At 36.2% G+C, this 15,402-nt stretch overlaps 1 protein-coding gene across 2 annotated transcripts in view; it reads right to left on the reverse strand.

Moving 5' to 3' along the window:
* Positions 1 to 15,402, reverse strand: part of CACNA2D3 (calcium voltage-gated channel auxiliary subunit alpha2delta 3) — a 674,683-nt gene that overhangs the window by 31,580 nt on the left and 627,701 nt on the right. For both annotated transcript variants that reach the window (XM_067463553.1, XM_067463552.1), the window contains 4 exons: positions 13,649 to 13,719; positions 4,244 to 4,319; positions 2,980 to 3,032; positions 471 to 526 (listed from right to left, as the gene is read on the reverse strand). In XM_067463553.1, the coding sequence (XP_067319654.1) occupies positions 471 to 526; positions 2,980 to 3,032; positions 4,244 to 4,319; positions 13,649 to 13,719 (256 nt within the window). The remainder of the gene's footprint in view (positions 1 to 470; positions 527 to 2,979; positions 3,033 to 4,243; positions 4,320 to 13,648; positions 13,720 to 15,402) is intronic.

Consider the following 15,402-nt stretch of genomic DNA (forward strand, 5'->3'; position numbering starts at 1 on the left):
ATTAATTTGTTAGTGTATTTATTCTACAGACACTATATCCACCCCTCTCCCCAAGCCCCCCAGATGCCTCAGAAAAGCAAAAACAAAACAAAACAAAAAAAACAAAACAAAAAAAAACTTACCAGCCACCAGTATTCCCTCTGTGCAATACAAATGACATGCCAGGAGAGTGGGGGGGGGGGGGGGGGGGGGGGGGGGGAAGGAGGAAAATCATCCCCCCCCCCACACGCACTCTCCTGCTGGGTCATTTGAGAGCTTGGGCTACTTCCAAGAGAATGTGTGGAGGACCCACCCCAGAAAGCGCATGCTTTCTGGGATAGGTGCGGACAGCCCTCCCAAAATATCCACTTTTTAAAAATGCAGATGCTTTGGGGATAAATAGATGACTAGATCCACCCCAAGTCTTCTCCTGTATTATAAAAGTAAAGACATACCTGCTTAAAGACATCTTGAATACAAATTATACTTACCCTTTGCTATTAAATCAGAGTGCCACCAATTGCATAGATTAAACTCCACCAGAAACCTAAATCACAACAAAAATCAACAAAAATCAAATATATGGTTACATCTGTCATCTTCATACTATTAACTCCCAGAAAGAGAATTTCTTTCCCTCTATTCAAACAAAAAAATCTTTATTTTTTCCATCTTGCAATTCCAAATGTTGTTGAAATTGATACACCTTGAAACACTAATATGTCTTTCTAAAATAAAAAAAAATGATATGAAAGACTCCATGCAATTTCTAGTATATGGCAGCCTACAGCAATGTAACTTCTGGATATTATGTTTAATTATTCAAGACACAGTATATTTTATTCTCTAATTTAAAAATCTTATAAAATCCATAAATATCCCTGCTTTGGTGCAAACAATTCCCATTCTAGGCTCCTGCATAATAGGGTATTATTCCTCATTCCATTTTATTGGCAGACTGCAAAACTTTGCTACACATGGCTTTCCTTTTAAAACGTGTACTGTTAAATTTGTCACCTTCAGGTTAAATTTATATGATATCTTCAACCAAATTACTAAAATTAAAGGAATAATAGCCTTTTTTAAAATGCCATATTTCATGGAATCATAGAATTGGAAGAAACCGCAAGGGCTATCCAGTCCAACTTCCTTCTGCCAGGCAGGAACACAAAGCAAAGCACCCCTGACAGATGGCCATCCAGCCTTTGCTCCATCACACTCTGAAGCAGTATATGCCACTGACAAATTATTATTTTATTATTTATTATTTACAGCATTTATATACCGCTTTTCTCACCCCTAGGGGGACTCAAACAGCTCTTACTGTCAGGAAGGTCTTCCTAACATTTAGATGGAATCTCTTTTCCTGCAGTTTAAATCCATTGCTCCATGTCTTAGCTGGCTCTGCACTGCCATTTATTGCAGTTTGAAACTACATTATGTATTCAGTGCATACCCATATAATGCATTTCAATGTAGTTAAACTGTGTTATATGGTCACTGTAGCTCCAGTTCCAGCCATAGATTTTGGAGTGCTAGCATGCTCCCTCCTCAAGAGGACATCATTTCAATATTGAGACACTCTTCTCTAGACTAAAAATAATAAGCCCCCGAAGCTGTTCCTCATAGGACACCATTTCTAGAATGAAATTTAAATGAAAAACAATTGTGATAACCAAGCAAGAATGAAATTAAAATCCGATTTGCATTTTCTAGGAAAATAAACTTTTTTTGCTCACTACTACATATTGTTTTTGTTAAGTTATTATTGATTTATATTTTACAGTATTAAAAAAAACAGTCCAGAACTTAAACCAGATCAATTAAATATTTTGCAGTGATCTTCCCATCTGAAAAATGGCCAGTAAAGTTTTAGTGTTCTTTGTATTATCCTTGTGCACTGTTCCTGCCAAAAAGGACTTCATCCATTTTAATTGTAAATTGAACCGATAATGACCAAAATTTTAACCTATGGATTCAAATTCTGCATTTAAATTTTGGGACCACTGAAGATTCTCTGAGATACTATATTACAAAACTGGGAACAAATAATTCATGTTTAACTCCACCCACAATAATAAATTGAGACTACAGCCCTACATCTACTTGCCTGGGAGTTACCCCATTGTTTTCAATGGGTCTTATTTCTGAATAGCCTTTTTTTATGGTTAAACATTAGTTTACATTTTCAAATGTTACATTATGAAGATATTTAAACATGTTAGATGGAAACCTTTGATTACTTTTATTTGTGTATTCCTCTTGTACATTGGGCTTCTTTGAGGTCTGAGAGGTTATGATTCTACAAAATGTACGATTTTGAAAAAAACACACTTTTGGTTACATTCTAAACGTCTAAACTTTTAAACATTTAACCAGCTTAACATCCACAGAATTGATACATTAAAAAGATTTTTAAAGGGTTCTAAAACTTTTTAAAAGGAGATTTTAAAATATCACCACAAATGTTTTTGTTGGGATTTATGGATAAAAAGCTGAGTAGTAAATGTGGATTATGTCTTCAATACAGGACAAGAACAGCAAGAATAGTATCTGTTCAAATGTGGAAACAGATGAAATACTAATGACAGAACAATGGATTATCAAAATTACTGATTTGTTCTAGTTTGCCAAAATTATTGTGGGTTTTGAAGGAAAAGCCAACTGAAGATTTGTTGGAAGACTGGAAACCATTTGTGGAAATCTAAAAATGTGGTTATGTTTATCAGAACTTTTAGTAGGATTACTTAACTGGATCTGTAATGGTAGAACAATATTTTTTATATATATTTGATTTCATTACAATCAGGTCCCAAGTGTGTTTTATTTATATGTTTTTTTCTTTCTCTTTTTCTTCTATTTTTACTGTATTTTGATTGTAACTTTGTATATTAGTTTATTAGTGTTAAAAATATATCGGTAAATTAATCAATTAATTAATCATTTTTTTAAAAAAAAGGAATGGTACAAATAATTCAGAGATTAATAAGGTTTACTTACAAGACAAGTTCTGTCACAATCCATTTTACTGCAGCAAAAAAGGCTTTATAAGGCTGAGGAGAATCCATTTTTTGGAATCAAAAGACACAGAATACACAATGATGAGTTACATTACATTTCAAGTATACAGCAAAATACTTATAAAAGTAAATACCATACCTCTGTGATAATTTTTTCACGCTCTGTTATTATTCTAATACTTTTACTTCAGGTGAAATACTTGTTATCATTGGAATGGCTAACATTGTCAAAATGTGAATAAAACTGCTTTTCATTCAAAGATTTAAAAGCTGATTTTTTTAACAGAAGTTGGAATGTTACTTTTAATAAATTATCACAATTATATGCTGGAACCATCTACATCTGAATTGTGGTAGAAGAACGGGACCCAAGCCAACATCCTTTCATTGCTTGATTATGGGTGGTTTATCCATTTCATGGTATTCTATTCAAATTCTGTCTGACTCCAAGAAAGCTATCAATATTAATACTATGTTTGTGAATTTCAGATTTAAAAAATAAAGAAATAAAAAGAAGCCTTACACTATGAAATAACTGATTAAAGCAAAGCCCATATCATGCAGCTAATGAGCCATAACATTCATGGAGTCTCTAACTGTAATTTTAATAAAGGTATGTACACAGGAAGAGACATTTATGTAGGTTTAGAAGTTGGAAAATGAACTTATTGTTCACTTTATGGTGATTGTTTTTTTTTAAAGAGTAAGAAACAGTCAACCTGCAGGCTACTGAAATTCCCTTTATAACTTAAAATACAGCAAATATTTATAGGTAATTTACCAACTCCAGAAAACAGGTGTTCATAACACACAAACACACTGGCAAGTTTTAACACTGGGCTGGAGCAAAGGAAAGGAATGCTACTGTATTCTTAAATGGCAAATGAAGAACACATTGCATCTATTTAGTCCAAACTGTTTTTCTTGTGACATGGAATAATGCTGAAAGGCAGTTCCCATAAGATTTGCAGAGTAAAATATAACGAGGCTTCTGAGACATCAAGTAAAAAAGAAACACCATATGGGATTATTGTATATCTACAGTCATTAAAAATATGGCCTTTAGATACATGTAGGTTTTGTGTGTATCGGTGGCCTCACTTTTTAGAAATCTGGAAATATTTTCAGTATGATAAATGTTACAATTTTATCATAACTGAGTTAAACGTAAGACCCACTGACCATTGTGAGATTTTCTTTTAAATAAACTGATAAAGAATTGCAGTGCTAATGAAGATACTTACATCCAGTAAGTTATGGGCGCTATCGCTACTTTCTTTAGTTGTTTTACACATAGCTTGGTAATCATACAGTGTAATTCTATGGGAAAAACAGAAAATTGCATGTCTAAGAGAAGAAAACACATTAAAAAGTAAAACTGACATAAAACAATAACACTAAATTAAAGTAATGCTTGGCTCAGACAGGATGGTTGATACACGTGTCACATAAAGAGACAAGCGGGAAAATATTCTAAGATCTTCATAACATTGAGAAATTACACACACATACATATAAAGAAAAAATAGGAATAAGCAGTACTAAAAATCAAAAATGAAAGATAATGTAAGTAAATGGTGAGGCAAAAATTGAGTGTATTCATTTTGATGCCCCAAACTACCCTTTGATACTTTTGGTGCTGCCAAAGCTAAATATTTTCTTAAATCTCTCTATTTAAATTTATACATTATTACTACAAAGTAAACCAAATGTAAACTTATAAGTGGCATTGGTTTAGTGCAATTTAAAATGATTTGATGGTTTTTTAAAAAATGTTACACAAAATGAATTCTGTAAAAACAAGACACAACAAGCATCTGACCAATGAAACAAATGTGTTCAGCCAAGAACTCTCTTCACAAGTTTATTCATTTTACTGATTACAAAAAAACACCCACAAATTTCATTTGTGGTATTTTTATGACACCACTTTAATGGCACAATGAACAGACTTGGTGGTTTTGGATATGGGTGAGTCAGATACAAATTCATACAAAGGTCATATAGTAAAAAGGCCCACAGAAACAATGTTAATAAAATATTTGCAAGAAAGAATGTTACTTGCATTTCATGCATAGCATTTATAAGCAACAGTATGACACGATTTGACAATCCTTGGGGAATCCCCCCCCCCTCCATGAAGCATACACCTATCACGAAGAGCCATGAAGAGAGATCAATATTCACTAGAAAAGCTGTTGCTTCATTTTTATCTGGATAGTTTGAGTACTTTTATCGTGTCAGGAACAACTGCAAGTCACTTCTGGTATGAGGGAATTGGCCGTCTTCAAGGGCATTGCCCAGGGGATGCCTGGATATGTTATCATTCTGTGGGAAGCTTCTCTCATGTCCCCACATGAGAAGCTGGAGCTGACAGATGGGAACAAACACTGCTCCCCGAATTCAAACCACTGACCTTTCAGTCAGCAGTCCTGCCAGCACAAGGGTTTAACCCATTGCGCCACTAAAACATCATGAAGATACTCAAAATCTTCAAAAGGTTGGAAAAAGGAAATAGATTATCTGGACAGAGCTCCCCCCCCCCCCCCACACACACACACCTTAAAGCATTTTTAAAATGTAGACGTGTCTTTGTCATTTTTCAAATCCTGGAATCTTACCAAACCATTTCCTTCTTTCTATCAGAAGCCTGGAAATTTTAAACTACAAATTATTCCCATTTCCATGTTGGATAGAGGAAGCGTAGAACTGGCTCACTTCATTTAAAAAAACCAACAGAGCACATTCCTCACACATTTCCCATGTAGACTTGCTCTGCTATCAGTTTTTTCACACCCATTCTTTTCTCCTCTGCTCTAGAAGACTTTGAAAAGAAAAATGAAACAAGTGGTTGGGAAGGAACAGTTTTCACTTCCTTTGATTTGTCTGCCTTGATTATTTATTGTCATCCAAATCATCTCCTTAGCTGCCTGTTCACCTGGTCAGAAAAAAATGGAACCAGACCAATATGAGAAGTGATGCTATGTACTGGTTACAGTGCAATGATATAGTCCTAGTCACTTTTTATCCTTTTTGGTATCAAACATACAATATATTGTAACAGATAAAACAAAATCAATATATCCTGATTGGTGTGGGAAATAAATCTTAACAGAAAATGTGTAATATTTTCTCTCTCTGTTCCCAGTAGTTCATTCTGATCAATACTAGGCCACCGATATGCTCTTTCATGTATAGGACCATTGAAATGCTAATTATAAATCTCACTGAAGGCTCAATAAAGGAATGCTAAACAGCAAACAGTTTGCCTTAACTTGTTATTCTATAGTCTTCATCATTTGATGGTTGCCTATAGACTCATGCTGACCTCATGTATAAATCAAGGGAAGGTCAAAATTATGGATTTTGATATGACCCATTGATGAGTTGAGAGTAATCTTACACAGAGGGGAAAATGTGTGCCACTGACATTTTCCAATCCAGTCATTTTTTTAAAAACCCAAAACAGAAACAGTGCCATGGCATAAGAAGTAGATGGGGTCAGTACTTTTTTAGTACTTACATTGAGCTGTGGATAAATTGGCTCAGATTTTGGAGTGGATTTTTTGACTAAAATTTCCAGACATATACCCGAGTATAAACAGTAAATCTGAATTTCCATTATTCAAAAAGTCTGCATATAAAATGGATATCAAATGAACATTTCAGGGTAAAATGCATACAAAAATGTATATTTAAGGCTGGAATACATTGAGAAATGCAAATTTGAAGAGGTGTATATGAGTTGCAATGCATTTTTGTCGTCATGTGGAAATAGCACTGAATGAAAATATGTGTCACAGGTTTGATGTAGACTGATTTATCTGTTCAGGCTTCAGATTATCACCTCTTCTCCAGTGATTTCACATCTTTTTCAAAACATCTATTTTGTTGCTACTTGCTTCCTCTTCTGCTGATTATAGCTAACATACACCCTAATTACATGGCTTTCCTCTGAACTAAATTTAAACCTAGTCAACTGCCTAGACTAAGCCAGGGGCTGAGCAGTTTCTGACATCACTGTATTAAATGCCACAAACACTATTATTGACAATCATCACTTATCAGTTTTTTTCAGAGTACAAAACAAAAGGCAAATAAAGGACATTCACTCAAAACTTTTCCTTGGAAGAAATGGCAAATATAATCATCAAGTATAATCTTCTACCTGTCTACTGAAAAAAGTACTCTCAAAGTAGTAAAGAATTACAGATAAAGATTTAAATTTAATTATGAGTACTAGCTTGAATAGGCTAACTGAATCAATAAAACTGCACATCCCACATGTGTCCAGTTTTGGCAGGGCACTCCCAATTAATCCTGCCATGCTACATTTTTGCTCCTTTAAAAATGTACCAATTTATCTTTCCTCTTGCTACTTTCTCCCTTTGAATTTAGCTTACCTCAAGGCCCTTTATCTTGAGGCTGATCCAGAATGTAGAATTCTGGATTGGTCCCAGGATGTTTTGACTGCTATCTCCGTCCCCCAACTCAGGCATTGGAAATACAGGAAGGAGTCCCCACTGTCCAGTGGCATTGAACCCAATTTGGTCCTGCCAGATGGCCACCCTCTGCACATCCTTGACCTAGCAACAGCCAGTAGATGAAACATGGCTAATGACTGTTGCTCATCACCTGGAGTGATGTTGGCTAGGCCCCAGAGTGATGTGGAAGGGTGAAAAAAGAGGAATTACCCCTTCCTTTCCCTCCTCCCTCCTCCAATTGCTCTTGTTCCCTTGCTGATGAGTGATGGCCACTAGCTATGTCATGCCCACTGAGGGTCGCTACAACAAGAACGGGAAGAGCGCAGTGACTTTTTTCATTTCTTTTGCTATTGGTTTCTTTACTTCTTAACTGGAATTCCCAGCTATTCTACATGTGTTCTCTATCAGAATTTACACAAATGCTTCATCAATTCCCATTGATTTTATGCCCCCACTCTCATTGGAATTAATATGTTGATTTAGGCAAAAATGTGCATGTCAAAAATGTGCAGACCAAGAGCAGACACTATGAGCAAAACCTGACCTTTTATAGACAATTTCCTGATATAGTTAAAAAAACAAAACAAGGACTGAATTCTGTAATGTATTACAGGAGAAGCAAAAAGCTGTCTGAAGTCATTTCAACTTCAAAGGATTACTAACAGCTCAGGTTATATCCATAAATTACAACAATGTTTGCAATGTGATGTTCTGTAGGCATATCGGATTCCATTCAAAAGAGCCCAGTTACCTTCCAAAATGCTTACATGAATGGAAAATGTCAGAACAAGAAATGATATTAACTCATTGACAGGTATTCAATATGTTAAATCCACTTCAAAAAGTCATGTTGGTATTTTTGAGAATGACTTGAGAATCTGAGATAAATTATTTGAGCAATAATGGAGGATGTGGCATATGGATTTTCAGTTTGGAGACATACAATACGGCCAAGAATAGAAAATGTTCCAATAAAAAACATTGAGATCAAAGTCATTGCCACTTAAAAAAAGAGATGCATTTTAAAGGAACAAGCAAAATATTTGACTCCCACACTATATAAACTGGCACAAATATATCCATAAGCTGAGGTTTCAGGTAGCCTCTGGTTATCTTTTGGAGTACAAATCCTATTAAATTTGTTCATAGCATATGGTTGCATTTTTGTGACTATATTTATAAGGAACTTTTTACTAATGGTCGAAAAATATTAGTTGTTTTTGATCTTTGAAACAAGCACATTTACCGCACCACAAAACCACGAAGGTGGGGTGAATTAAATTTGCTGGCCTCTTGGGGAGGCCAAAAAGGATTGCTATGTAATTATGGGATGAGAGGGCATGGCCACTGTAGGTGCCAGCCACACACTCATGGTCTTAGGGAGTTTACACTTCATTATTTACATCACAACATTCTTTTTACAGCTTAGCATGGTACCTCTTGCTTTCAGATCCAGCAGTTCTGGCAACTGTCGCCGGATTCTGCCTCCAATCTGGAACAGATGCTGACTGACCTATGGGATCTTGTTACGCCAAGATAGTTTAGGTCATGAGCCTTTCTTTAGTCCTTAGCACCAAGAAGGTCTACAAGTGGGCTATTTCTGAATTTAATGACTTCTGATGCAGCAAAAACTATCAGGAAACATGACTGGTAACTGTGGGACATGTTTTAGATGTTTGCTTATTTTGCATGGTAAGGGGCTAGCTGTTTATTACATTTGGACTAATTTTTCAGCCTTGGCCTTCTGGTTAAAATCATTGCACCATCCTGACTGTAGTTTCCAGTTGTGCAAGGCACTTGTATGTTGGACCAGGGGAGTAAGTAAGCCTCCCGATTGCCATCAGCCATTATTCCTGGAGCGTTTTAAAGGGGCTGTATCAAGTATGGCCATCTATTTGTGCTTCACCTTTTGAAGCGGTTTTGTTCCATGCTGCTTCTTTGATGGCATTTTATGCTGCTTTATGTATTGGTTGTGGGTTCTAAGGGTGACACATCTGGTGAGGCCTTTCAATTTAGATATGTTGCTTTTACTGCCAGTTCCCTGTGGGTAAAAATCCAGTCATCAAAAACCAATCAGAGGGGTTGTGGTAACAATTAACATTTAAAGCCTTGCTCTGGTGCTGATTTGTACCCTGTTCGTGCTATTCGTTATTTTATACAACTATGAGGCACTTATTCAGGTCATCAGTTCTGTCACACCAATTGATCGCCACTTATCAAATATCAGTTTTGGTCCTTGACATCCAAGGCACTCACTAAGTTGGATGTAGTTGGAATAAAGTTTTATATGCACTCTTTTTGTATTGGAGCTGCTACTACAGCACCTGCCTTTGATTTCGACTCAATGGATATTCAGGCCATTGGGCAGTAGTGGTCTAGGACTTAACATGGTTATGTTCACTCTCTTTATCACTGATTTGTTTTTGTTTCAGATCCCCAGTTGTTGCCCAAGCTGATCTGACATGGATTTGCAGCCATAGCTGCATCTTCTGGGCTGAGCATCAGGCATGCAGGAGCCATTTTGGAGCTCACTTGGGCCTTTGTGGCATTGTCACTGTTGAATGGCTGGACTAACAGGGGCTTTGTTGGCACGGCTTACTGCCCTTATTGTTTAGAGGGCACCATGCTCTGCCTTCTCACATTTTGATTTTACATCTTGGGGGGAACAACCTGAGACTTCTCTTGGGAAAGGGTCTTATTATCCAAGCAATCATTGATATGGGTAAAAATTCAGGATAATTGGCTCTTTACTAAAATTGCCTGGTCTGCCATCATCCCAACGTAGTGTTGGACCAGGGAGTGAGATGTATGCCATTTGGATGTGGCTCAGAAGAGTTAATAGAGAAATCCAGCATGCCATGGTTAATGGTTTGGGTTTACACATTGATCACCCTGAAATTACTTATAAATGACCTGAATTGTTATGGTCGGATGTAGTTCACCTTTCACAGATAGGATTGGAGCTATTTGCAGCATGCCATAAAATTCATGATATGTTGTGCTTGTGGTGAATAGTGGACTCAGTGGATACTGGCCCATATTTGTGGAAGGTATTGAAGGGGAGCTATGATGTGATGTTCTATGGGAATTTTGAACCCCCCAAACAATTTGCGGGGGGGGGGGGATTAATATCCTGTCCTATCCTAACATGAGAAAGAGCTTCGTAATGTTTGTGTGGAATCCTGTTATTGGACTCCCTAAAGAATTCTGTGCATCTACCAGATTTAAGAATATTCAATCTGAGAAATTCTATTTCTCCAGGACTTGATCATTGTTCGACAGTGGCTGCTGCAATATTATAATTTACATTGACTTTACTGGAGTATGACGTAGGAGAAAATTTCTGCAAATTCTCCTTTCTCATTGCTGAAATGCCCTTCAAGATATTTGGCAAACTTCTTGAAAATGGTGGTGATGCAGGAAACTGCAGGGGGTTATATTGTCTTCTCTTCTTCCTCCATAAGCTTTAATGGACCCTCCTTTACCATTATACAGGCAGACCCTAAATTACAAACACATGATTCCTAGTTACAAACATGGATAAGACTACAAGTAGTGAGAGCAAATCAACTCTTAGGAATGGAAATTCACTTTTGTAAGAGTTATTATAGGAAAAAAATGTTTCCACAGAAGCTTTATCACTAATCCTTGTTTCCACAACAACTGAAAAAAAAATCAAAATTCAATTGTCAAAGGGACAGAAGTGAGGTGAAATCTTCTGAGGAGGTGCACAGACAACAAAATAAATGTTACAGAGGTGTTAAACCTCCCCCGTGCTATCCAAAACTTTAAAAAAATGGGCTGGAGTTACACTTTTAAAAAAGTACCTGTTTTGACTTACAAACAAATTCAACTTATGAACAAACCTACAGAACCTATCTTGTTTGTAACCTGGGTACTGCCTGTAATGAAATACTTAAAGAGACATGGTAAGCACTAGTTAGCAAAAGCTAAAAGATATCTTAACAATAGCTGCAAACAGGAGAGAGAGAGCACCGGGGAAATTTGCAAGTTCCCAGCCTGCATTCTGCCAAACAAATAAACCAACCAACCACTGTCCAAAATCAAATAATTACTACATGCTGTGTAGTTTAGTTAATGCTTCCTAACTATCTCTTTTGTAAGGCATTAAATATTTGTACCTTTACAGAAATGCAGACTATGGAAACCACTATAAATAGGTTGTGAAATCCAGTACCAACTCAGGATGTTGTAAAAAGAAAAGAAAAGAAAAAAGGATAAAAACATGAAGATCTGGGGATTTTAAAAAATAAAGGAGAATGGCACTAAGATTTGAGACTGGTTTTATAATCTGGCAGCAGACCTACAATTGTTTCATCAACACAAAGTGAGTTTATTTTAGCACACCAGTGCAATGCTTTAAAAAACAGGGTGCCCATTACTATAACACAGATTAAGGAAAAAAATTGTTACTATAGTTAGTCTGACTAAAACGAGAGTTTTTAGAATGCAAGCTTCATGGCTTTCATATGTGTTGGCCTGTTTGTAGCACCCTCCCTTGTAACAAAACAAAATAAGAAGACAGATAAACTATTCTGGTTAAAAAACCAAAGAGGCTAGCTATTATGGCTATTTCAATGTGGAGACTGTGCTTGCAAATGATAACGTTGAGTTGTATAGTCCAGGTGGATGTTGTACTTATTTCCTCACCTCACTGTGAGGTCTTAAGAGTTGGTAGGTATAGGAATGGACCACAGTCACCACGTTCACATAATACACTCAATTTGTAATTATAGCTGTGACTGCTGCACCATGGAAATGTCACAATGTGGAACCATTAGGTAAGTTGCAGCCAATCCATATGAATAAGCCCCAAGTGGCTATTTATATTTCCAAGTGGAAAGGTCCTTGATGCAGCTGGATTCTTTTAAGGCCCCATAACACTTCTGTTGGCTTTTGCTTTTACGACAATCACTATCTGTTTCATAGAGGGAAGAAGCAGGAGGCTTCCTTAGTAAAAATGTATCTCCTTTAAAAAAAATCACTAGCAGTGTTCAGCTCCTGGTGTTTAAGATCCAGCTCATTTCCTTTTTATGTTTTTTTTCCAGCATGAGCATGGTATTTCTCAGCTAGCATTTCTAATGCCGGCAATTTTGCAAGCACTGACTCTTAAATTCATGAACCATTGCATATTAGATACAAGGGCCATGAGTACCATCATTTTAGACTCAGGAAATCTTTTCACCTTGTTCGTGTTCTCCATATATCAGAAAAATGCCATGCAAAACTATAGGAGAGCAGGAGCTTCCTTAAAAATGTAGATAAAGTAAAGATTCCCCCTTGACATTAAGTCTAGTCATGTCCGACTCTGGGGGGTGGTACTCATCTTCATTTCTAAGCTGAAGAGCAAGAATTGCCCATAGACACTTCCTAGGTCATGTGGCCAGCATGTCTGCATGGCGCACTGGAAAAATATATGAAATAGTTTTTTTAAAAAAAATAATCCTTATAGCATAACTGTAACTTCCAAATTTGATGGCTGGAGGCACTAACATCCTTTTACACTGCCATATAAAATCCAGATTATCTACTTTAAACTGGATTATATGGTAATATAGACTCATATAATCCAGTTCAAAGCAGATAATGTGAACTATCCTCTTTAATGATCTGGACTGATCTTGTTGGCAGTGTAGAAGAGGCCTAAGATATAAGAGAGGTGAACCTTCAACTGCTGAGAGCATCGTCACTGATGCGGAGCACACCCATTCCTGATGCCTTGCTTATGCCTTCAAAATGTACTATACTCCTAAACACAGTTCAGAGACCCTGATAAAAGTTCAAATTCACATTGAGCCACAAGATTCATTAGGTGAACTTTGTTTTGTCTGCCTCAGCCTCGACTACCTTGTAGGCTTCTGTGTGGAAATGTGACGAAAGTTAAAATAATGTCTTAATGAAATTGTTATTTTGGATTTTTAGAGTAATGAAATGGTTTAACAGTAATGGAAGCAGCCCAAATATTATTGCCACACTGCCTTGGGGTGTCTTCTGGTAAGAAATAAACAATGTTTCATATATTGACATAAAATTGAATAAGGTCATTGGAATTATAAGTGTGATAAGCCATTTAAAAATATATTTCATTCACTGCTTTTTTTTAAAAAAAATGAATCAAACGGCAGCAGGTAGTAAACATTTTACCTTTTAAAGGAGCCCATTATTAGCAATTTGTTCATCACAGCTCCCTCAATCTCACCAAAGAAACGCCCAGTCTGCAGGAGAAAGCATAAAAATGTCCAGAAATGTTCATAATTGCAAACCAGTTACCATTTCAAGTAGCATACGCTACAGAATGATCAGAAAAACATTGACAGCTATGTAATGAAGTTTTAAGGGCTACTCTTTCATAAAAATTGAAAAGGATTTAGCTGCCAGGACAAGTTATAGGGATTACAAAATAATCCCTTGAGCAGATGTGAGAGCTTACACAATAGACATAGGATCATTGCATAACATAAATAAAAATAAAAATTGCACTCAGCTCTAAAGCTTGTAAAGAAAATATTCTAATCTAATCATAAACCCATGTGATTAAAATTCTGCTTTATTCAGATATAAACAGGGTTTGAAATGATTTCCTAGACAAATCATAGTTTTTTTTAATAATTCTTGTATGACCTCTACATTTTATCAGACATATAAATTGTTTACTTCCTGTTTCTGTTTGAAAATAAGGTATGGCCTATTTTGTCTTTCTTCATTAAATTAAAAAACAGATAATAATAAAGATATAACTTCTATAACAAAACACATGTTTGTGTTTTAGTTTTTCTGGACAGTCCCGAAGAATTGTGATAACTCCAAGCTAAACTTTTTTCCTGATATGTTAAAGTCATCCTAAATGTGTAAAATTATCTCTTCATTCAAACTCTGGAATATAGAAGAATTATGCATGCACTGTCTATGCTTCCATGGAGACAGCCCAAAAGAGTTTAAGAGGAAAAAGTACCTCATGGATGCTAAGCATTTTGTTTGAATGAAATTCTGATAGCATTATAAATGGTAAACTTGTCCTCAAATATGCACCTGGGATCTTGTTGGAAAAGAAATTAAAAGTAAAGCCAAAACCAGAAGATTTTCTTTACTTGAAGAGCAAATGTTGCCTTTTATACTCAAGTGATTGAGATGTGTAAAGCATAGTAGCAGCAGGGACACAACTGATACTTTCTTGCCTGAATGCATTAAATTCAGTGATACTATCTGAGCAATGAATATCAGGGCAATAGGAATTCAGGCATGTCCACACTGCTGAGCTTCCCCAGATTTGAAAAGACAAGCCTATATGATTTTGTAAGGAAAAGGACTGATACTTATACCACGTTACAGTTGCAGAGCCTGGAAATAACATGAAACAACGTTATATATAACAAGTGATTTTTAGGGAGGTGATGAAGATATTTGACATTATCACATGAGGCTCAAAACGCAGCTCTCTAACCATGAACAAAATTACAGACCATCCTATATTCATTCCAAACTAGTTTACAACCCATTTGTGATCGGTGTTTTTCAAAAACGGACAACTTCCATTTTTAGGCAGCTGAAAGCACTTGGAATCTATGATCAAAGTGTTTTCAGCTGTACAGTAAACTCAGTGCTTTAGCAGTGAGTTTGGAGACTGTGACCACTGCGGGTATATTGGGGACATCACTTTGAACTGCTTCATTTCCCTGTGATCATAGTGTTAGCCATTTAATTCTGGTGATCAAAAAAGAGTAACTCTGACTGCAAAGTCATAAATGTTCTTTCCTCCCGGCTTGCTTTGTTATAATTAATTTATGAAACTGCACAGTTTTGAAGCTCATTCCAGGCACTAATAGGAATTTCCCCTCTTGATTAGGCATTTCCATACTGTTTGTTAACTTTCCGTCATTTGCAAACATTGGAACCATACT

Source organism: Anolis sagrei, chromosome 2 (genome assembly GCF_037176765.1).
Source record: "Anolis sagrei isolate rAnoSag1 chromosome 2, rAnoSag1.mat, whole genome shotgun sequence".
NCBI classification, from domain to species: domain Eukaryota; kingdom Metazoa; phylum Chordata; class Lepidosauria; order Squamata; family Dactyloidae; genus Anolis; species Anolis sagrei.